At 40.7% G+C, this 22,737-nt stretch overlaps 1 protein-coding gene across 1 annotated transcript in view; it reads left to right on the top strand.

Moving 5' to 3' along the window:
* ILVBL (ilvB acetolactate synthase like) overlaps nucleotides 1–22,737 on the top strand; it is a 790,151-nt gene that overhangs the window by 453,944 nt on the left and 313,470 nt on the right. The window contains exon 12 of the mRNA XM_044080826.1: nucleotides 10,841–11,010. Coding sequence (XP_043936761.1) covers nucleotides 10,841–11,010 — 170 coding nt within the window. The remainder of the gene's footprint in view (nucleotides 1–10,840; nucleotides 11,011–22,737) is intronic.

Raw genomic sequence — 22,737 nt, 5'->3', positions numbered from 1 at the left:
CATATACATGTATCTACTTATGTGTTTCTGATAGTAGAAAGATATTGAATTAAAGTAGCAGTCATTGTAATTTGACTAATAGTTCCTTATTAAACATCAACTACTGGAAATTCTTAAAGAAAATGAAAAATGGGATAACTGTTGAATATAAATAAAACAGAAACGTGTTTACTGCTCTAAAATGAGAAGCTTTCATTAATGTTTTTTCCATTTATATTCATAAGATGAATATATATTAGATTGCTCTTTAATCCAAAATTCTATTGAATAACTGTAATGAATGTATAAAGACAATATTAATGTGTTTATTCGTCACTTTTAACGTTTTTCTTTTTTTTCACTATTTTGCCATCTATTTCTGCCTGTCTCTTCAAGAAAACTGCATTCCACTCCATTTCTTCTAAATGATCCAAAAACTTTTCTGAATAAAAGTAATAGCAGTCTGAAGAATATCAAATGTTTTTTGCACCATCAGAAAGAAATATTTTCAGTCTTGCAGGAAACAATAGATGTACTTTAATTTGCTTCTTTAATTTTTAATTAATGGAAAAAATATTTCCTTTTGGAAATTACTGAGGTAGAGTAGTCGTCGTTAAATCTTATTGTACTGTCATTAACTTTGATAGGAAGACTTGACCAGGCATTCTTAAAAATTAATTCTTTATCCTGGCTGGATATAAATCTTTATGACTGACCTTGTTGGAAGATTTTTCTTCATTGAAGATCTAATGATCCATGAGCTCTTTAAATGACAAAGGACATTGATTTAAGTTCAGTGCTTTTGGTAGCCAGGAAGTTAAGAAATTAACTATATTATTACCTTCTAGTCCCTGTGGAATATTCTAATATTATTTCTTCTGGATCTATTTTCTAAGTCATCAACTTTACTTAATAATGAATGGTTTTGTTTCAAGAGAAATTCTATGTGGTTTTCTCCCTCTGACATTCTTCCTTCTATATCAGTTAAGGCTTCTTCCATTCCTGATATTTGAGCTTTTTACTGTTTAATCATCTTATGTAGTTGTTCAATTCGCTTTGTAGATTCTTCCTTAAAATTATCCAGTTTATCCATTTTGTCCATTTTGATTAAAAGTTCTTGTATATTGACAAGAAGAGATTGTAATTCCTTTTTTATATATTGGTCTTGATATTTTGACTTTGAGTAACTCATCTCAAGATGTCTTTGTAATCCTTTCTATTTAATTTTGACAGGAAAGATATTAAAGAGCAAGAATATTTTTAGAAAAAATGGTTCAGTATAAGTTTAAAAAGAAAAGCTCTCAAGATATAATATATAAACTGATTTTTTAATTCCAGATTCCTGTCAGAATTATATCTTGAGTAGCAGAGCAGAAAAAGCTGCTAAATAGACACCATCTTGACCATACCCCCCTGATTGACTGTTATAGTTATCATGCAATATTTTATATGCTGCACTGATTATCCCCTTTTTAACAGCAGCTTCTGTTCTAGATTCTGCTTAAAAACTCTACGAGTGCTGGTCTTTTGCTTAGTATCCCCTTAAAATTTTCTCTTTGCCTATTGTCTGATATCAACCCTTAATGGGGAGAAGCAGTCTCTAGCCTGCAGTCCATATGCATTTTTAGCCACTTTCCATTCTGTTACCCTTCCCTCTCTAATTGTTTACTAGGTGGCAAAACATCTTGAATTGAAAAGTGGGTTATATGCTTAGCAGAAAATGTTCTAATATTAATCTGGAATAGGAATTTTTTGATTAGCGGTTATTCATGATGTCCTCTATACCGTCTGGTGCTGTCATGTTCTTTGAAAGAGAACAAGTCCATGAGGGATGTTCATTTTGATAGTTGTACCAGAACAAAGTGCAGTGAGGCAATTTTGACTAAATTCCTTGGGTTGCTTGATTTGTTTAATGTTAGTTTTGCCCCCCCCTTTTTTAAATACTTCCTTAAGTGTGTTAAATCACGATATGGTTAAGTCTTCTCATTATTGCTTACCATTGTGGCACTGCATTTTATCTTGTATTTAGGTATTTTTGTATATTCCAAGATTGATGGCTTCCAGATAGTTACCATTTTACCTGTCTTCTGAGTGGTTGCCCTTTCTCTGAGCTGGTGCAGATCTTTGAGTGGAAATATAAAATTGGGATGTGGCAAAGCCCCTGTAGAAATTCTTATTTTAACTGTTACTTATTTGCATGAATATTGGCATTCTTTGAGTATGTATGTTTACAGCATTTTTTGTATTCAAGGATATGGTTTCATACTGGATTGTATAAGCAATTGTGTTTAGAGCTTTTGCATTTGATTGGACGTAGTAGATCTAATAGCTGGTGTTGAGATACCCAATGAGGAAACATCATGGAGGAAATTTTTACTTATCCAGTCATTTATTTCTGATAGCAAGTTATTTTTTTTTTATTGATATACCTTCAGTAATCATTTTCTTTTACTCCATTTGAGTACAATATGATGAGGACAACTTCTGTGCCTTCCCCATTGGGATTAGGAATCTAGAGGATTCTCTGCTGTTAAAATGTGGACATATAAGACATGTCTGTCTTGTCTCTTCTCTCTGAACTAAGAATTGCTAGCAGTATGAGTTGTTCAGGATTAGCAGGACTGAGCCATGTTTCAGATATAGCCACTAAGTGAAAACCACATTGAGTGGTTCAAACACAGGTCTGTTCCAGTGGGAAAGTCCAACTAGGACAGAGCCTATTTTCAGTGGAGGCCCAGGGAGAAATGCTCCAGATGCATGTCTTTGGAATGTGGGAAGAAACGGGAGTACCCAGAGGAGACCCATGTTAAATGCAGGGAGGACATGCAGACTCCACACACAAGGCACCCCTGCTGAGAATCAAAGCAAAGAACCTCTTTCTGTGAGGTGACAGTGTTAACCACTGCGCTAACCAAAAATGTCTGAGAAAAGATTTAAAAAATGTAAAAAAAAAAAAAAACGGCCATAAGTTGCCTTATTCTGACACCCGTGACCTTTCTGTATATTGCTTAGGCCCTGACCATCTTAATCTTGACTGTGAAACTTGTAAAAGTTTTCATCCCCATGCTTTAGTGGATAGAAGAAACAAGTAAATATTAAAAGGGTTACTTCCAACTTCTTTTCAGTAGCTATATCTGAGTGTCAGTCCCCCAAAACATCTTCCAAGGATGCTCCTAACAACTCCCAGAAGAAGTTGGGCTCTTTCACTCCATCTACAGAGCCTCCTTTCAGAAAATCCAGATTGGAGCTGAAGCCATTCAGCTGCAGGGTGTCCTCTACATCTCCTAAAATGTCTTCTGATCAGGGCACTTCAGCTTCTAAGATTCTTCCTTGGGTCCGATATTCACCTACAATCAACCTAGTTCCTTCAAGACTGCCATCTCCCTTCCTTGAGAGAGAGCGGTACAAGTTGCCATCCATTGCTTCATCTCATTCTTCTAGGAGTCTCTTAAAAGCCAATTTGGATAGAATGATGAGGAAAGTCCTCTTGGCACTAATACAGATGGGTTTTCTCCTAGCTCCAACCCCTTCAAGTCAGAAAGCATTAGCTAGATCTACCCCTCCATTCACAGCTCCTTCTCCAATCTGATACTTCGTTTTGGAGTGTTTGGATTTGAGTTTGCCAAGACTGTCTGTTTTGCATCCGAGAGTACAGGTGTACTTGGATCTGAAGGTTTCTCTGAGCACACCGCCTCCAACAAGTTTGGAGCCAAGTGGCTCTCAGAGCAGTAGTGTCTTGGTTGGATCTGAGATGTTGGAGTTGACTCCGAAGTTTTTGGAGCAGTCTCTGCCATTGGAGCCTCGGACCTGGACAGTTTGGCTCCAGCCTCTGCCTTGAGTGGATTGCCCATGGGGCAGATGGAGCCAGTGGGACAGAAGCATGGCTTCTTGATTCCATCTGCTTCCTTCCTCCCAGATGGTCTGCTTTCAAGTTAATGGAGAAAGTGTTCTCTGTTTCAGCAGGACAGAGGGCCTCTCCCTTCCCTTGGATCTACCTTCTACTTCCCATATGGTTTTGCGCCAAGAGCCTTATTCAACTCCAAAGGGACAGCCAGTCCAACCATACAGACTACCCAGCAGGGCATTACCCTCTCTTCCAGTACTTCTCCGGAACATCCCACCAAGGAAGTATCCCAGAAAAAAAAGTGCAAAAGGAGGCAGTTAGATTCCCCTCAGAAATCTCATGAAGATGCACATTTTGATGAAAGGGAAAGATCCCCCAGATCACCACCCAAAGATGTTTCATTTGGAGACATTCTGAAGATCTTCAAGCAATGGAGTGGTTGGGCCTCCCCAAATCCTTCCCTGGAGGATTTGGTGTTTCTGGAGACATTTGGAACTGGCCCGTCTACCTCCTGAGTAACTCTGCTCACTGACTAGCTCATTGTTTTGATCTCTCAGTGGGCATAGAAGGAACCTGATGTAGTTGAACCCATTCCCAGGAGACCAGACCAAATTCTGGCACCTCTGACAGGAAGGGAACACTGGAGTAAGGGAATGCCTGTAGATGCCATGGTCATAGCAGCAGCTATGAAGAAGAAACTTGTGGAACAAATTTCCACTGTCCATCCCCCTAATAGAGAGTTCAGGGCTTTGGACAGGTTTGGGAAGCTTGTTTATGCTTCAGAGACCTTTGCTCTTAGGTCACTGAATTACCTGGGACATTTTACAAGGCTAAAAGAGATTTGATTAAGGAATTGTCAACTACTCTTTCAGGGTCCACTAATGCAAAGCCTCGAGCTACGGTAGCTTCACAGTTGGCAGCCCTTCAATCTGTCTCAAACTTGTCCATGAGGCTCATCTCTCATGCAGCGGAGGGTACGTCAGTAAGATGATGTGCCTGGATGCACTTGTGTGATTTTGTGGAGCCCTTCAGATCTTCTTTCATCAATGCTTCTTTTGACTGGTCATCCTTGTTTGGCCCAAAAGTGAAGGACACACACTTCAAGTGTGAGAAGGATGGAAAGACTCTCTGTGCTGTAGGAGTACATTTTTGGACTCCTCCAAGGGACCTTTTCTATGCACCAATGTGGGGGACAAAAAATGTGCTTCAAAAAATCTCAGGGTCCTTTCCAAGATCCACATGGAGATGGTTCCTCTAGAGGGAGGAGGGGGGGGGGACTAATGGAAGACGCCACCCACGTGGCAGAGGTGATCCCCAAAACCAAGGGTCTAGAGATTCCTTCTCTGAGAGACCCTACCAGCGCTCTTGAAAGGAGGCCTGATTTGCCCCCTCTGGAGGCAATCAGGGGTCGCTTATTCCAGCACCAGAGAGCCTGGCTAGAAATACACTTAAATGCAGAGGATTATTTCCAGAGGTTATATAATTCCCTTTTTCGTTCCACCTCCATCCTCACAAAAGTTTCCCAATGTTCCGCCATCACAGGAAAGCAGCAGCACAGCACTAGAAATACAAAAGCTGCTAGAATAAAGGGTCATCCAAGAAGTCCCACCAGACCAGAAAGGAACTGGAACTTAAGATTCTTTTTAGTGCCAAAGAAAACAGGGGACTGGAGACCAATTCTGGATCTCAGCAGTTTGAACAAATCAATTTGACACTCCAAATTTCGGATAGTCACGGTTCAGTCCATTCTGCCTTTTCTAGGCAAGGACGATTAGATATGCTTGTTAGATCTTATGCATACTATCAGAAATGAACAGGCAGTCCAGAAGGTTCTTACACTTCTGGCTGGGAGCCAGTCATTACCACTTCAGAGCTCTGCCCTTTGGTCTCACCACAGCTCCCAGCATGTTCACCAAATGCATGGCAGTAATGGCAGATCAATTGAGACTGCAGGGATTCTGGGTGTTTCTGTATTCAGACGACTGGCTCACTACTGCTCCAACCCATGCATCTACTCATAATAGCAAGAAACCAGGTACTCCAAACTTGCTCCCTTCTGGTAATCACAATAAACTACAACAAATCTCAGTTGCTTTCATCACAAACAGTGGAATTCATAGGAGCACAATTCAGTACAGTATCTGCAACCTCCTCATCTCCCCAGAACAGTTCAGACTTTAAGATTCCAAGTCACAAAAATTATTCGCACCACCAAAATTTCAGCTTGACTAATTCTTCAAACCTTGGGGGTCAATGTCAGCAGCCATAATTCTTGTTCCCCTTGCAAGATATAATTTGAGAATTCTCCAGTGGATTCTACCATCCCGATAGTCAAGTCTTTATCAGCTGTCAGTTCAAGTAAGGATCACACAGACATGCAGCAGGATTATTTTCAGAGGTTATATCCGTTCCACCTCCATCCTCTCAAACATTTCCCGATGTTCCACCATCAGAGGAAAGCGGCAGCAATACAAAAGTTGCTAGAAAAGAGGGTCATCCAAGAAGTCCACCAGACCAGAAAGGATCCGGTGGATGAGGTCAGACAAGCTTTTACAAGGCCGTCTGTTCATTCTCTCTCAGCCCAAAGCTATAGCAACAACAGACACCTCCTATTTTGGGTGGGGGGGGGGGCTCTTCCTGGGGAAAACAGTCCAAAGTACTTGGTCCCCCAAAGAGGCCAGTTTGCATAGAAATGTTCTGGAGATGAGAGCAGCACTATCAGCATTGTAAGCTTTTCTGGATGCTCTACCTCTGGGAACAGTTGCGATCCAAATGGACAGTATGTCAGTTGTTTGGTACATCAACAAGCAAGGAAGAACCAGGTCATATCCCTTGTGTCGCGAAGCCCTCAGACTGTGGCAATAGGCGACCTCATCCATCCGCTTTCTCATTGCAGTGCACATTCTGGGGAAATCCGATATGATAGCAGACAAATTAAGTAGGTCCATTCTTCTATCTCACGACTGGTCTCTCAGCAAAAACGTGACTGAGACTACTTTCCGTCAATGGGGCCAGCCTTGCTGCAACCTTTTTGTCTCCCCTGAACAGCAAATGCAGCAGCTTCTTTCCCCTAATCCCCCAAACTGGGGAGTCATCGAGGGATGCTTTGCTCCACAATTGGCTATCTGGTCTTCTCTATGCTTATCCACCAGAACCATTGATTCCCAAATTCCTACAGAAGACTACAAGGTTGAAGTGCAGTCATACTCATTGCACCTTAGTGGCCTCGACATGTTTGGTTCCCCTTCCTTCGGCCTCATCTGATTTTACCCACCTTGGATTCTGGATCCAATTCCCAACCTCCTGTTTCACCCAACGGACATGGATCACCCGGATGTATCAAACCTAAAGCTAACAACATGGTTTCTCCATTTCTGTTAATAGCCAGACAAACTATCCTGTCATCAGCTGTCAACCATATACTTTTGTCTTCCCATAAAGTTTCCACTGGGAAAATCTAGAAGAGTAAGTGGAAAAGTTTTTTTGTTTCTGCATTAAAAAAGTATTGTTCCCTTTTCAGTCCCTTCACAAGTGTATTAGAATTTTTTGCAGAAATTTTTAATGAAGGAGCTAGCTCCCCTATCATTAAAGTTCAATTGGCAGCAATCTCTAATTTTCATATGGGAGCTGACCAGTCTTCTCTAGCTTCCACTAAGGTATGCAAGGTCTTTAAGAGGTACTGTTTTACTTAGACCATCTTGTAAAGATCCTACTCCCCAATGGGATTTGAACCTTGTTCTACAAGCCTTAATCCATTCCCCTTTCAAACAGCTGTGAAATGTGATCTTAAATATTTGACCTGGAAGACCTTATTTTTAGTGGCTATTTACCTCTACCAGGAGAGTTTCATATCTCCAAGCATTATCCTCTAAATCTCCATACTTGGATTTCCATAAGGATGGGATGACATTAAGAACCAACCCTACCTTCCTTCCTAAGGTGGTGTCAGAATTCAGTATCAATCAGTAACATTGCCTGTTTTCTTCCCCAGATTTGCAAACAAAGGTGAATACATGTTGTATTTACTAGACATTCATAGACAGCTGTGTTTCTACTTACACAGCATGAAAGACATCAGTATCTTTTGCAGGTAACAAATTGGGCAAGTATGTTACAAAAGTGACATTGAAAAAGATGGATTTACGAACTGCATAACCTTTGTCTATAATAAATTAGGCATTCCATTATCAAAACCTTTGAAAGCTCACACTGCAAGATCTATGGCAGCCTCATCAGTATTTTTGTCTAGCCATTCCATGGATGACATATGTGCAGCTTCTGCTTGGGCTTATCCTTATACCTTTATTTCTCATTACAAATTGATCTGGTCTCGAGGGGAAGACCAGCCTTTGGTTCAACCATGGTCAGGAATATCCTTCCTTAGAGTCCACCTGGCATATAAGGTAGCATAGGACTCTGTCACAATGGTTGAGGAATGAATAAAAATTAAAAAAGCAGAAATGCTTCAGTGGTACTGAGATGTGAAAGAAATATAAGCTGATAAATTCCAATAGGTTATAAACCAGATTTATTAAGCCAAAAAGTTTTTAAAAATCAAGTGCTTTTGTCTCCTAAGTTAGGAGACTTTATAAAGATAAAGCATGCCCAAAGAAACATCACCTTTATATCATAAAAGTTAATTAGTAAAAAACTATGAACCAATCACATTCATTGCTACTAAAGGTTCAAAATACATATGATACATTGTTTAAAGATGTATTAACCAAATAGTCATATTTAAAATATAATGGTTGCATTTACTTGCAGTACGGCAGACTCATACTACTGAATTGTGTTGCCAAACATTGACAGTCGTGCATTTTCACCAGAAACTAAACTTATTTTAACATTAAAAATATAAATGTATTTTATTACATTTAATCCAAGGTTAAAATGCATAATCTAATGTAAGTAAATAAATATATATATATATATATATATATATATATATATATATATATATAATACATGAGGGGTTGGGTGGGTGGCCTAATGGTTAAGGTGTTTGCCTTACAAACACAAGGCACAGGGTTTGAATCTCACAAGGGAAAACTGGCTAGGCTTAAAATGGCTCGCAAGGGCAGTTAGCCTAGTACTAGCCTATGAACCTATGAACCTATATATGAATGTACGAGTGAGGGTCAGAATGCACATAAAAATAAAATATGAAGTATGACATAAAATATATAATATATAAAAAATAACTCTGTTAGCAAAAATAAAATGCTGTAAAATTAATGTATAAAAATACATTTTAAAAACACATATAAAAGCATAAGTACAATATAGTAACCATATATACGAAAGCTTTCAAAATAAAACTTTGTACATCTGCCTATACTAAAAGTTCACAAGTAATGTGTAAATATTATGTACTAATAATAAATATTTAAATACTTATTCTCACATTGTAAGGTGCAACATGCATAAACTATCTATCCAGGGCTTTCAGTTTCCAAAAACAAGCAATTGAAACAGAATCATTCAGACCCGGCCATTGAGTGGCATTCGTTCTCAATTGCCATAGAGTTTCATTCCTTTCCAAATATAATGGCCATGGTCTACCCCTTGGGTTAGATTCCATTGGTTCTGTCACAGTAAATTTAAAACTATGACCTGGCCATTCTTTACAGTGTCTAGCCAAAGCATTGGTGTCTTTCCTTAGTTTTATGTCTCTCAAATGTTCTTAAATAGGACTTTTCAATTTCCTTTCTGTCTTTTCGATATAAAAGCAGGAACATTCACAACAGAAAGCACAGTAAACAACTTTTTCTGTATGGCAAAAACATTTTTTCTTTAACACTACTCTAATACCATGAATAGTGAATTTATTGCCTTCCATTATATAGTGACAATAATTACAAGCTCCACACCTTATCTTGATAAAGTTTCCTAACTTAGGAGACGAAAGCGCTTGATTTTTTAAAACTTTTTGGCTTAATAAATCTGGTTTATAACCTATTGGAATTTATCGGCTTATATTTCTTTCACATCTCAGTACCACCAAAGCATTTCTGCTTTTTTTGGTTTTAGTTTTATGAGTTTGTCTGAATGAATAAAAATTGACATCAGATAAAGAAGTTATGTACTTAACATAATGTTCCATCTGTGTTGTCCATTTTCATTCTTCCTCAACTTCCCACCCACCAACCCCCGACCTTTGTCATCATAGACTTCTGGAAGAATGAGACGGTAAGACACCACTGTGTCTTCTATGGAGCTCCAGATACTGGTTTCCTTTGTTAGGAACATTATTGTTTTATTGTTCACCCAATCTCTCCCTGTGATCCTGTAGTCTCCTAGTTTAACTGATCCTTGATTATAAGCAGTGTGGATATGCTCCTTCTCTCTCTGCCATCAAGCCAGTAGAGATTAATTCAAACATTTGAATGTTTATGTAACTGTGTGTTTCAGGTTTAACAAATATGATGCATATCGTTTTTTTATACCTTCAGTAACTCTACAAACTTTTATTACTGCAATATTTCTGGCACCTGAAGTGAAGTACTTTGGCCTTATGTTGTGAGCATAAATTTTGGTGGTTGTTTCTAAAGACATCAGCACATAGTTTAGGAAAGCTGGCAGTGGCAGATAACTTGCATCAATATCTAGCTAATTGTACAGTATTCATGAATGTTACTTTACTGAAATATATTGTCTACAGAAAATGATAGCTGTATTTTTCCGGCATACAAGTCTTCAGAAACGTTTTGGAACAGGTAATGCAGAAGTTGTTTCAAAGTGTAAATTACACTGAACAAGGGATACAACTTTAAGTTACATAATACAGCCATGCATGCTTGTAATTTGCAAAATGTATAGCTGTGGTAACCATTAAGTACTTGATCGTCTCATAAGTAAACGTGCCATTTAAGAAAAAAATCTCTATGAGCAGCATTGAAAGTGCATTTTATGGAGAGCTCAGAAGGACTCTTTATAGTCACATAATATGATTTGTAGAATTATCTTTAGTGTGTATTTTCTATTGACCAATGTGATTTCTTACTTAATTTTAAGGGAGAAATCAGGAGAGAAAACAGAGCTGCATTTGAACCCACTAAAGGTACTGCACCATGTTGAGGAGCTGGCTGCAGAGGACAGTATATTTGTGGCTGATGGTGGGGATTTTGTTGGCAGTGCTGCTTATATCCTTAAACCCCGAGGCCCACTTAAGTGGCTTGATCCAGGTAGGTTAATTGTTTCTCAGCAGTAGAAGGTATCCTTGACAGTTTGACTTTATATGTTAGTTTTATTAAAGACTGTGTTACAAAGCTATTATTCTGTAGTGTAAAGAAGCAGGAACTTCGTTAATGCTTTTACTGCAAGTGGAAACTCAAAGCTCACTTAAATAAACAGTACATAGGTAACTTAAACCTTTTGAGCTCAGCAGTAGAGTAAATGGTTCAAACAGGATTTAAACATGGGGCACTGAGATCTCATCATATTGTTGTAGCTGCTGCCCTAAACTTACTTTCATTTATATAGTTATTTTGTCTATCACCACACACACACACACACACACACACACACACACACACACACACACACACACACACACACACATCCATATATTCACCTGAGAGCTTCCACTGAGATAATATTTTCTTCTGTGGTCATAGAAAACAGTATGGCTTGAATAAGTTGTTACTGAGTACTGTTTAACAGGATTTTGTTCTTATCACCAGGTGAAGCAGCACAAGTTGGGGAATGTAACTGTTGATTTGGTAGGGCTTTGCAGCTTGGGTAGGATCATGTCTGATATAAAGGGAACTGTGGATTTTCAAGAAATACTGCTGTAAATTGTTTTGTATTTTTTACCTTTGCTTACTGCCATCACCAGGAATGAAACCGGCTGTCTGCCTCCCGTGACAGTGTATGTCCTGGTTTACTCTTCTCTGTGCTGTCCACTGAGTTGTTAGCTGTAAGAGCATTTGTAAATATGTGCACATTAACATATATTCAGCCTTGTCCCTAAACCTTATTTTTTACTCTCACACTGAGGTTATAGGTGCATGTATACTGACTTGTCTTTAAATCAGTTTAGTGATTATTTTTTGTCCTGCCTGTACACATAAGTTTTTATTGTACATGTACCAGCTAGTGGACCCACCTACCATAGTTTCCATTCTTTTCTACAATACTAATAGAAAGTTTGCTTATTACTGTGTCTAGATTTAATTGTTTCTGCATTGGCTAGTAAGGTCTCTTGCCACTCATCTTTCCCTGATTTTGCAAAATGTCCATGACCTTGTTTTACATTTTACCCTGTGCCTTGTTTTATTTTCTGGTTAATTACTGAGAATTATAGTCAGTCAGCATACCTCTCAACCTTTCAGTGCAAGAAATCTGGACAAAGCCAGAAAGAACGGGAGGACAAAGGCCCAAAAATAGGGACAGACTTTAAATATTGCTCCTATAAACTTAAAAAGTTGGTAGAGTAACAGGTTTTGAATTAAGTATTTTCTGAAGGATAGAATGTCAAACTCAAATATCTGTCATTATTTAGTGATTTCAGTCTTCAATGATTAGCCAGAAAACCACAACTTTTATGAGGAACAGACCAAAATATGAGGCGAAAATCTGGACATTCTGTGAAAATCTGTACAGTTGAGAGGTATATCAGTCAGTAATGCCAGACATTAGTGTTTTATACTTCTCATTGTCCAGAAAATGCATGTTGGTTCAAAACCCACTGTTTTATTAACTTTTTATCCCCGATTCCTGAGCAAAGAAATTGAAAACTATGAGATTTCCACCTAAAGCTCATCTAAAAAGCAAGAAACCACAGAAGAAAATGCAATGCAGAAAAACGATAAAACCATTAAATCCAAAAGCAGAATTTATTGCTGAAATGACTGTAGACAAGCAAACTCTTTTTCTCTCTCTAGCGCCACGGCCAATGCGTTTAACAGAGTACAATTACATCCATTCACAACCTCATTTATATTAAAACAAAACCAGTTAAACAATTAGAGAAACACTTTACAAGAGCCATTTCCAATTAAGCTCTCTGTTTAACCCATAAGGGTATAAAGTATTGTATTTCAAAATAAAAAGTGCTTCTTTATGTTGTCATTTACTTTTTAAACATGCATCTCTTTCACAATAAACTTTTTCTAAAACACTTCCTTTCAACTTACTCCCATCACTATTATGGTACATTTTAAAATGTAACCCTAATGGGCTTTCCACTTTTTCATTTTGTATATTTCTTAAATGTTCTAAAAATCTAATATGAAAACTTTGTTAAACAATTAGAGAAACACTTTACAAGAGCCATTTCCAATTAAGCTCTCTGTTTAACCCATAAGGGTATAAAGTATTGTATTTCAAAATAAAAAGTGCTTCTTTATGTTGTCGTTTACTTTTTAAACATGCATCTCTTTCACAATAAACTTTTTCTAAAACACTTCCTGTCAACTTACTCCCATCACTATTATGGTACATTTTAAAATGTAACCCTAATGGGCTTTCCACTTTTTCATTTTGTATATTTCTTAAATGTTCTAAAAATCTAATACGAAAACTTTGTTTAGTTTCTCCTACATAAAATAAGTTACATTCACATTTAAGCACATAAACACTTCCCTCTGTCATACAGCTATAACTGTCACACACATCATATTTTCTGTCCATTTATTTTCTTAAAAGTAGATACTGTATAATTACATGTACTACAATGACCACATGCACTAAGACCAACATTTCTAATAGATCTATTCAACTTTTCCATGGGAAATTTAAACTGAGCATGTATTAACATATCCTTAGTACTCTTCCCCCACCTGTATGACACCATTGGTCTTTGAGGCAACAATTCACCCAAAAAGGGATCCTGTGTTAAAAAATTCCATTAACCAATTATTCAGTGTAAACACCATATGTGGTCACAAAAAATATTTTATCCACTAAAATATTATTTTTGTTTCTATCCGATCTACCCTTATATTCTGCAACTATCTTGTCTTGATTACCTGGCGTAAGTCTATTTCTGGCTTGTTCTACACATTTGGCACTATTCTTATTTCTTCCATTTTACCATTATCGCTGGTCAACCTTGAAATACGTAGCAACTCATAAGGAAGAGCAGCTATTAAATGGGGAGGGTGACAACTGGAGCAATATAAAAAAATTGTTTACTCCCTCAAACTTGTAATGAACAGATGTAACTATCTTACTTCCTTCTACCTCCAAATTAACATCTAAAAATGTCAATCTTTCCCCACATTGTGCCCCATCAAATTTAATCCCAAAATTATTTTGGTCCAAATCATGTATAAACTCACCTACCTCAGATCTACCACCTTCACATAGAAAAATTAAATCATCTATATATCTAAAATACTCCACTACATAACTTCTGAAAAACTCCATTCTATATAGAAATTGCGCCTCAAAATGGCCCATGAATAGATTTGCATACATTGGGGCAAATACTGCCCCCATCGCTGTTCCCTTAACTTGTTGGTACAAAGTACCATTAAACTCTAAAAAATTATTTTTGAGACAAAAATGTACCAAATCCATTATGTAGTGAGTTAAAGGGATATCTCCCAAGAAAAACTTTAAAGCTTCAATACCCAATTCATGTGAAATATTCGTATATAGATTTTTAATATCTATCACTATCCAATATTTACTTCCATTCCACTGGATTTTATTCACCTTACTTCGAAAATCAAAAGTATCTTTAATATAAGAAGACACCTTCTCTACTTTTGTCATGTAGGACACTACCAATATTGTGAAGGAAGTAATTACATGCAGACACTATAGGGCGAACTGGGGGATTAATCCTATTTTTATGTAACTTAGGAAGACAATAAAATTTAGCCATAGAGCATCCATCTGTAGAAAATTTCCTCTCTGCATCTTTCTTTGTAAAATATCCCAACCTATAGCCTCTCTATTAGTTTGTTATAGGCTGTCAATGACGATTCATATTCTTTCCATTCTGCTACCCTATATACTTCACTATTACTTAAATTATCCATACACATTTTGTAATACTGTTCAACAGTCATAACTTTTAGTTATGTACTCACCATAACTTCAGATGTTTGGGATCCATCTCGCCTACATTCTGACTGATGGGTTTGGAGCCGATCCCTCGGCTCCGACTCGGCACGCTTATGCCAAAGAGCGAAGTCTCTTATTGGCTGAGCTTACTATATCCCAGGATGCACCACTACCAGTCCCCCAGATCTAGTTTGTCCGCATACATGCACACACGCACGCACTGCTTATATAACATCGACAGATGATACAAGATAAAAACAGTAGAACTCAAACCGTTCCATCTCTTCTGATCTCCAAGGCAGGGGGAAGGAGGGTGGGTATTAGGAATGTGAGATGGATCCCAAACATCTGAAGTTATGGTGAGTACATAACTAAAAGATGTTATGTGATCCTATCTCGCCTACATTCTGACTGATGGGACAGCGTCCCTAGCACCTGAATCCTGGGTGGCTCACTGGAAAACACTCCTGAGTACCGTGGAACCAAATGATGCTCGCCCTTTAGATGCCACATCCAATTTATAGTGGGAAATGAAAGTGTGCGGGTTGGACCAAGTAGCCGCAGCACAAATCTCAGAAATAGCGAGCTTGGAATGAAAGCAATAGAGGTAGCCATAGCTCTGGTAGAGTGAGCTTTGATGGATGTTGTAAGTTGCTTATTTGAAGAGGAATAAGCCTGAGTTATGCAATCTCTAATCCATTTGGAAATAGTAGCTTTAGTGATGGTTTTACCCAATTTATTATCTGAAAAGGACACAAACAATTGGTCTGTTTTGAATTTGTTGAGTCCTGTCTAGATAGAAGCGCAATTGCCTGTGAACATCCAATTTATGCAAGGTGTATTCCGCTTCATTTGAAAATTTTGGAAAGAAAACTGGTAGCTCTAGAGATTGTTGGAGACAGAGACTAGAACAAACTTTTGGAACAAAAGATGGATTAGGCCTAAGTGATACTCTATCCTTGTGAAAAATCAAGTACGGTGGTTTGATAGATAGGGCTTGAAGTTCTGAAACTCTTCTTGCAGAGGTAATTGCAACTAAGAAGGCAGTTTTCCAAGACAGATATTTCAACTCACATGTAGCAGCCGGTTCAAAAGGGGAAGATGTTAAGGCACGAAGTACCAAATCAAGATCCCACGGAGGCGCAGGATGAAAAACTGGGGGTCTTAAAAGCACAGCACCTTTCATGAAAGTTTTACATAATCTGCTGCTCATCAACGGTGGGTCTGTGGATTCGTGAAATTTGGAGATAGCTGCTAGTTGGACTTTAATAGTAGAGACTGAAGATCCTTGATTAAACAAGGATGTTAAAAATTTCAAGACCTCTGGTATTGGGGCAGTAATAGGGTCTAAGCCTCTGAGTTGAGCCCAGATAGCAAACCTCTTCCACTTACTGAGATGCAATTTCTTAGTGGTGGGTTTGTGGGCTGAAGATAAAATGTGAATAACTTCCGGGTCTAAGGTGTGATTTCTGACTAAGGTCAGAAGTGGAGGAGCCAAGCTGTTAATTTCAAAGTGTGAAGGGACTGGTGCTGTCGTCCCGACTGATGAATCAGCAGGTCCGGAGTTAGATCCAAAAACCAAGGACCGTCCAGAGCATATTTCTTTAGGTAGGGGAACCATACCTGACGAGGCCAGTACGGAGCAATTAGAATCATTGTGGACCCCAATTGGGAAGCTTTCTGGATGACTTTGGGGAGGAGTGGAACCGGAGGAAAAGCATAAAGTAGTCCTGTTGGCCAAGGTTGGACTAGAGCATCCGTAGCTGCCTCCCCCTGACGCGGAGTCAAGGAAAAGAACCTTTTGCACTTTGTGTTTTGTGGTGTTGCAAACAGGTCGCAGCACGGGATCCCCCATCTTTTGAAAACCTGAGCTGCTACTGTTTCGTTCAGGGACCACTCGTGAGGAGAGAGAATCGTCCTGCTTAATCTGTCTGCCAATACATTGGATTTTCCTGGAATGTGGGTCGCTACCAGGAAGCGGTTGGTAGCTACTGCCCATTCCCACACCCTCATGGCCTCTCTGCAAAGGGGGTAAGATCTGGTCCCTCCTTGTTTGTTTAGATACCAGACCACCGACATGTTGTCTGTGTGGATAGCGATAATGCCTTGAGGGAGAAACTTGTGGAGGGCTTGTAGGGACAGAAGTACAGCCCTCATTTCCAATACATTGATATGGAGAAAAGTTTCGTCTGGAAGCCAAGAACCCTGAACTAACCTGCCCAGACAATGCCGCCCCCACCCGTCTGGGAGGCATCCGTTGTCAAGGTGGCCACTGGAGGGGGTATAACAAAAGGTCTTCCCTGATTCAGATTGGATGGCTGAAGCCACCAGCGGAGGTCCCGTTTGCACGTTTCTGTAATCAGTATGAGATGATTGAGGGGGAGATCCTGAAAAGACCATTGTGTCGATAACAGCCACTGAAGAATCCTCATGTGCAATCTTGCCAGCGGAACTAGGAGAACCGTGGCAGACATTGAACCTAAAATTTGCTGGACCAACCTGGCTGGGGCTTTGGATCTTGGAAGCAGGGCTCGGACTTGACCTTGTAATGTTTGAATCCTTTCGGTAGGAAGGAAGATGCGCATCAATTTTGAGTCTATCTCTGCTCCTATGAATCTTATGTGCTGAGAGGGCAGCAAGACAGACTTTGACCAATTGAATGTAATTCCCAGGGAAGCACCCAGGGAGATGGTGGCTTGTAGGTTGTCTAGTAGTAGATGCCTGGTGGTGGCAGTCAGGAGCCAGTCATCCAGATAGGGAAACACTTGGAATCTGAGACTCCTCAGGTGAGCAGTCACTACTGCCAAACACTTGGTGAACACCCTGGGGGCTGTGGTGAGACCAAAGGGCAGTGCACAAAATTGGAAATGACTGTCTCCCAGGCTGAAGCACAGATACCTCCTGGACGCCTGATGTATTGGTATGTGATAATAGGCGTCCTTGAGATCTATGGAGCACATCCAAACATCCTTCTCCAACAATGGGAGAATGGATTGTAAAGTGACCATTCGGAATTTGGACTTCATGACGGACTGGTTTAGTTTGCTGAGATCCAAAATGGGTCTCAGGTCCCCTGTCTTTTTTGGCACTAAAAAGAACCTTGAGTAATTTCCGGATCCGATCTGGTCTGTGGGGACAGGTTGGATGACTCCTTTTTCTAGCAGCTTTGAAGCTTCTGCGGCTGCAATTTCCCTTTGACTGGGTGGTGGGTCCGGGATTTTTTTGGACGGTGGGGGTGAGTGAGTGAAGGGAATGGTGTAACCTCCGGCAATAATCCGAAGCACCCATCTGTCCTGAGTAATAAACTCCCAGGCTTTTAGGTGCTTGGCAAAACGGCACCCGACTGGCTCCGGAGCAGCACAGCCGGGCAATCCCTCATGAAGTGTGGGAGGCTGAAGAGCCACGAAAGGACTCGCGGTCTCCAGTGTTGCGGGGCCCTCTGCCGCCTCTGGGACAGCGTCTCCCAGAAAAATTTCCCCGTCCTCTGCCTCTGGAAGGGGAATCTTCTTGTTGTTGAGGAAAGAACTTCTGTGATTTGCGGAACCACATCTTCCCTCCTCTTTTAGCCTTGGGATAAGGCCGAAAGGGAGTGGAATAACGTGCTCCTACGGCAGATAAAGTTTTTCCCTCTTGCTCACAGCGGGTAAGAGTGTCTTTTACCTTGGGTCCAAACAAAGAGGACCCATCAAAGGGAGCGTCGGCGAAGGAAGACTTGAAGGCCTCCGCGAAATGACACAAACGGAGCCAGGCTTGTCTCCGTAGAGCCACGCCTGTGCCTGCCGCTCTGCCCGCCCCTTCGGCCGCATATGAAATGAGCCTCATGGACGAGTTAGAAATTGAGGTAAGGATAGCCAACTGAGAGCTAACCGACTGGGCTAGCTGCTCAGGTGGGTTACCTGAGAGGGAGTCTGACAGCTCCTTGACCAGATCCCTCTGTAGTCTGGTGAAATGTGCCAAATAATTCAGGGACCTTAGAGTAAAGGCCGCTGAAGTCAGGGTGCGCTTCCCGTACCGGTCCATGCTCCTAGACTCCTTATTAGGAGGATGGACGGACGTTGAAGCCTCTGCCACGTCCTGCTGTGTAGCAGATGCCACCACCATGGCATCTACAGCCACGCCTTTCGTCAAGAACTCCTTCTCGGGTGGGGCAGACAAAAATTTGTTAGGGCGAGAAGGCACTGGTTCCACAGTATCTGGATGTTCCCACGCCCTCCGACAAACCAAATCCAGGAGCTCGTCGAAGGGCGGAGACACCCAGGAGGCGGAGGGCTGAGCCCCAAAGGCCTTGAGAAGCACTGACTCATCAGCGGAGGGGGGTTTGGAAATCCAGCCGCCTCGTTGCTTAAGGATCTCTAGAATGTCTGCAAATGAGACATCATCCGAGGACGACTTTGGGGACCCCTCCGCATCATCAAGATCAGTGTCCGATGTAAGAGACTCGGGGGAGTCCACGTGCTTCCTCTTGCACGATCTCTTCCTTGGGGGCTCCTCCGAAGACAACTCCGAAGAACCCTCAGGAGGAGGGGAACCCCCAGTGGGGGTAACCTCAGGCCTCGGGGCTCCGCTGCCTAGAGACAGGGGAACTGCCAAAGACCCAGTCTCCATGCCCAGGGAAGGTGCCGGTAGAGCCGCAGAGATGACCGAAGACTTGGCCAAGGCACTCCTCATAGCTCTGAAAGCCGGACCCACAGAATCCTGGGAGTGTCCGGTCCCGAGCCATGATAGCAGACGGAAGCCCAGCGGCCGAAGCACCGAGTGGGAGGCTCGGAACCGACAGCATTGGTCCCAAACGTCACCCCGGGTCCAGCGAAGAAGTCCATGTGCTAAACTCAGACCGAAGGCGGGGTTGGAGTAAGGGTCGGAGCCGACCCTAGGATCTCTACTGGCTCCATCAGCACCTGCTCCGGCGGAGCCGGCGGTCGGAGGAGGAATGGCAATGGAGTGGGCTATCGGCTCCGAAACCAATTGGGTCGGAGCCGAAACAAATTTTTGAAAGACTGGGGACTGGAACAGTCTTTGGAGCACCCTGTCTATGTCCGAATCTGACATCCTTGATGACCTGGAAGAGACCGAACGGGTCCGAGTAGGTCTCTCCAACGGCTCCACGGGACTAAGGGACCGGCTCCGAGGCGACTCGATAACTATCGGCGCCGAGGGAGCGTCCAACCCAATTTCCATCGGTGCCGAGGAGGAAGTGTCTGAGCGGACAACCTTCATCGGCTCCGAGATCAGTAGAGCCGATGAAGGTGACCCGCCTCTCGATGCCCCAGCCATCGGCTCCGAGTCCAGAGGAGTCGAGACTGGAGGCATCGAGGCAGACCGTTCCACCCTCGGCTCCGAAGTCCGTGGAGCCGAAGGAGAAGCCTGCCTATGTCTTTTGGCGGTCGGGTCCGACGGACTGGTCGGAGCCGACGCCCTTTTCTTTTTAGCAGGAGAAGGAGAGGATGCTAAAGCTTCTTCAAAAGAGGGCTTGATAAGGCCTTTCAAAATAAGTTTATTTTTCCTCTCTTGGAGGACCCTCGAGGAAAACGTGTGACACACGCTGCAGGACTCCTGCAAATGTTTGGCGCCCAAACAATATACACAGAGAGAGTGGTCATCTGTGATCGACATCTTAAAACTGCACTTAGTGCACTTTTTAAATCCTGAAGGCCTAGGAGCCTGTGACATTATGGCAATCCAAACACAGTAAACTAGCCAAGAAGAAACACAAGAAACACACTGACTAACACTATAGAATTTTCCTTGCTCTCTCTTCTTCTTCTTTACTTTTCTGTCCTTTTAATAAGGACTAACACAACACCAAAAGAAGTAACAGATCCAATAACCCTAAAAATAACAGGAATTAGCCAACAACGAACTGACAGGGGAAGGCCCTTCAACTCCGATGGGACCTCTAGTCTGTCAAAACACAGTCACTACACAATATTTTACCAAGGAAAATACTCATTCAAGCACAAAAACCACTAGATAGCTGTTAAAACAGCTTTTTGTTGAATTTTAAAGAAAATCCTGACAGGAAAGTTAGTGAAAAAAACACTACTTAGCTCAGCCAAGCTCGAGACCACGTCTTCGCTTGTTAGCGGCAAACGAGATCTGGGGGACTGGTAGTGGTGCATCCTGGGATATAGTAAGCTCAGCCAATAAGAGACTTCGCTCTTTGGCATAAGCGTGCCGAGTCGGAGCCGAGGGATCGGCTCCGAACCCATCAGTCAGAATGTAGGCGAGATAGGATCACATAACATCTAATAGTTTATTACCCTTATCGGATGGTTTAAAAACAATGTCATTTCTCTTACTCATTCTTTTTAATGCCTCCCACTCATTTTTTGTCAAATTATACTTTATATTATTCCTTTCCTTAAAATTTCCTTGTATGGAATAATTTACCATATTAGAAAATTGTTTTACTATCTCATTTGTAAAAGGAGGTATAAAATTACTCTTACTCCTAACATTCTCAGTTGGTAATGAACAATAAGCATTTTCATCTTCATTTAGTTCTAAAGAAGAATCACACGAAAAAAAATCCATAGATGCAGATTCATTCAAAGAAACATTCTATTCAATAGAACTAATCATATTTGCATTTTTATCATTTTTAGAAAAAAAAAACACAACAAATGCAATTTTCTGACTAGTTTAAATACATCCGTTTTAAAAGAATGCAGCTTAGATATAACCATCGGAATAAACTTGACTTGACACCACAATTAAGTACGGCAAGTTCAATATCAGTAAAATTATACCCAGTTAAATTAAACACATAATGGGTATCCACAGAATTTATAATATTAGCAGTCTCTAAAAAATTATTACCATCGTGTTCTCTTTCCCCATTGGTTTTGCTGCTCTCTTCCCCCATGTCGTATCTTTTTATCCCCTTTTCCGACCTCCTCCACTCGTATTGGGTCTATTATGAAAATTTTCCTGCATATGGTCACTCTTCTGGGCCGGAGGGAGTGAAGGAAAGTCCAAATTACCATCTGACCACTCACCTGAAGCTTTGGTTGCCTCTGATGAAGCAAAGGAGACTCCATGTTTTCTTCCTTCAGCTTTTTTACCAAATGATCCGCTTTCAGTATTACGTCGATTTCTATTGTTTGTTGGTTTGAAGGCAGTCTCATTCGCATATTCTTGGAGATCTCTCTGCAACTTTCGAATTTTTCTATCAATCAAGTCTCAGTCTTGGCTAGTACTTTTTCATTAATATCTCCCAACACTGTCTCTAATCTGGGAACAGTAAGGGAGTTGCAAAGACTAGAACATAACATGGAAATTTCAGTTTTAATCTGCTTTTGTTTTAATAAATCTTTCAGCCAAAATCGCCACCCACTCAGTAGTACAGCGATGAGCAGCCACAGCCCATCGTTTAGCAAATTTAGCATCTTCTATATCTGTTTCATCAAAGGGTGTAGATGGATTCTTATACGCTCTAAGTCCCTTTGGAGTAATATCTAACTCCAAATATCTTTGTAAACTAATAATATTATAGTGGGTGGCATTTTCTTTGAATAAAAAAAATTTCTAATTTACTAACAGTACCTTGTAGCTCTGCTGTTAACACAGTAGAATGTTTCTGCTCTAGAGCAGAAAATGGATTTATAGTCCATTTTTGACGTCCTTCCGATAGCATTTTATCCCAGATATTTACCGGCTCTTTAGGTTTAGATGGTACGTGCAGGGTTTATAGCCTTATCAGATGAATGCTCTCCCACCTGCGAAATATATTGCTCCAAAGTCTTGTGAGTATTATCTCCCAGGTCATTCCTAAAAATCCTAGGAGTTTGCAAAGATGGATCACTGGCCATAAAACACGATAGCAAGAAACCACTGAAGAAAATACAATGCAGAAAAACAACTCAGCCAGTAAATCCAAAAGCAAAATGTATCTT

Source organism: Protopterus annectens, chromosome 8.part0 (genome assembly GCF_019279795.1).
Source record: "Protopterus annectens isolate FY-2018-M chromosome 8.part0, PAN1.0, whole genome shotgun sequence".
Classification (NCBI taxonomy): domain Eukaryota; kingdom Metazoa; phylum Chordata; order Ceratodontiformes; family Protopteridae; genus Protopterus; species Protopterus annectens.
Note: the sequence above shows the minus strand (reverse complement) of the source record. Positions and strands in the feature narration are given on the sequence as shown.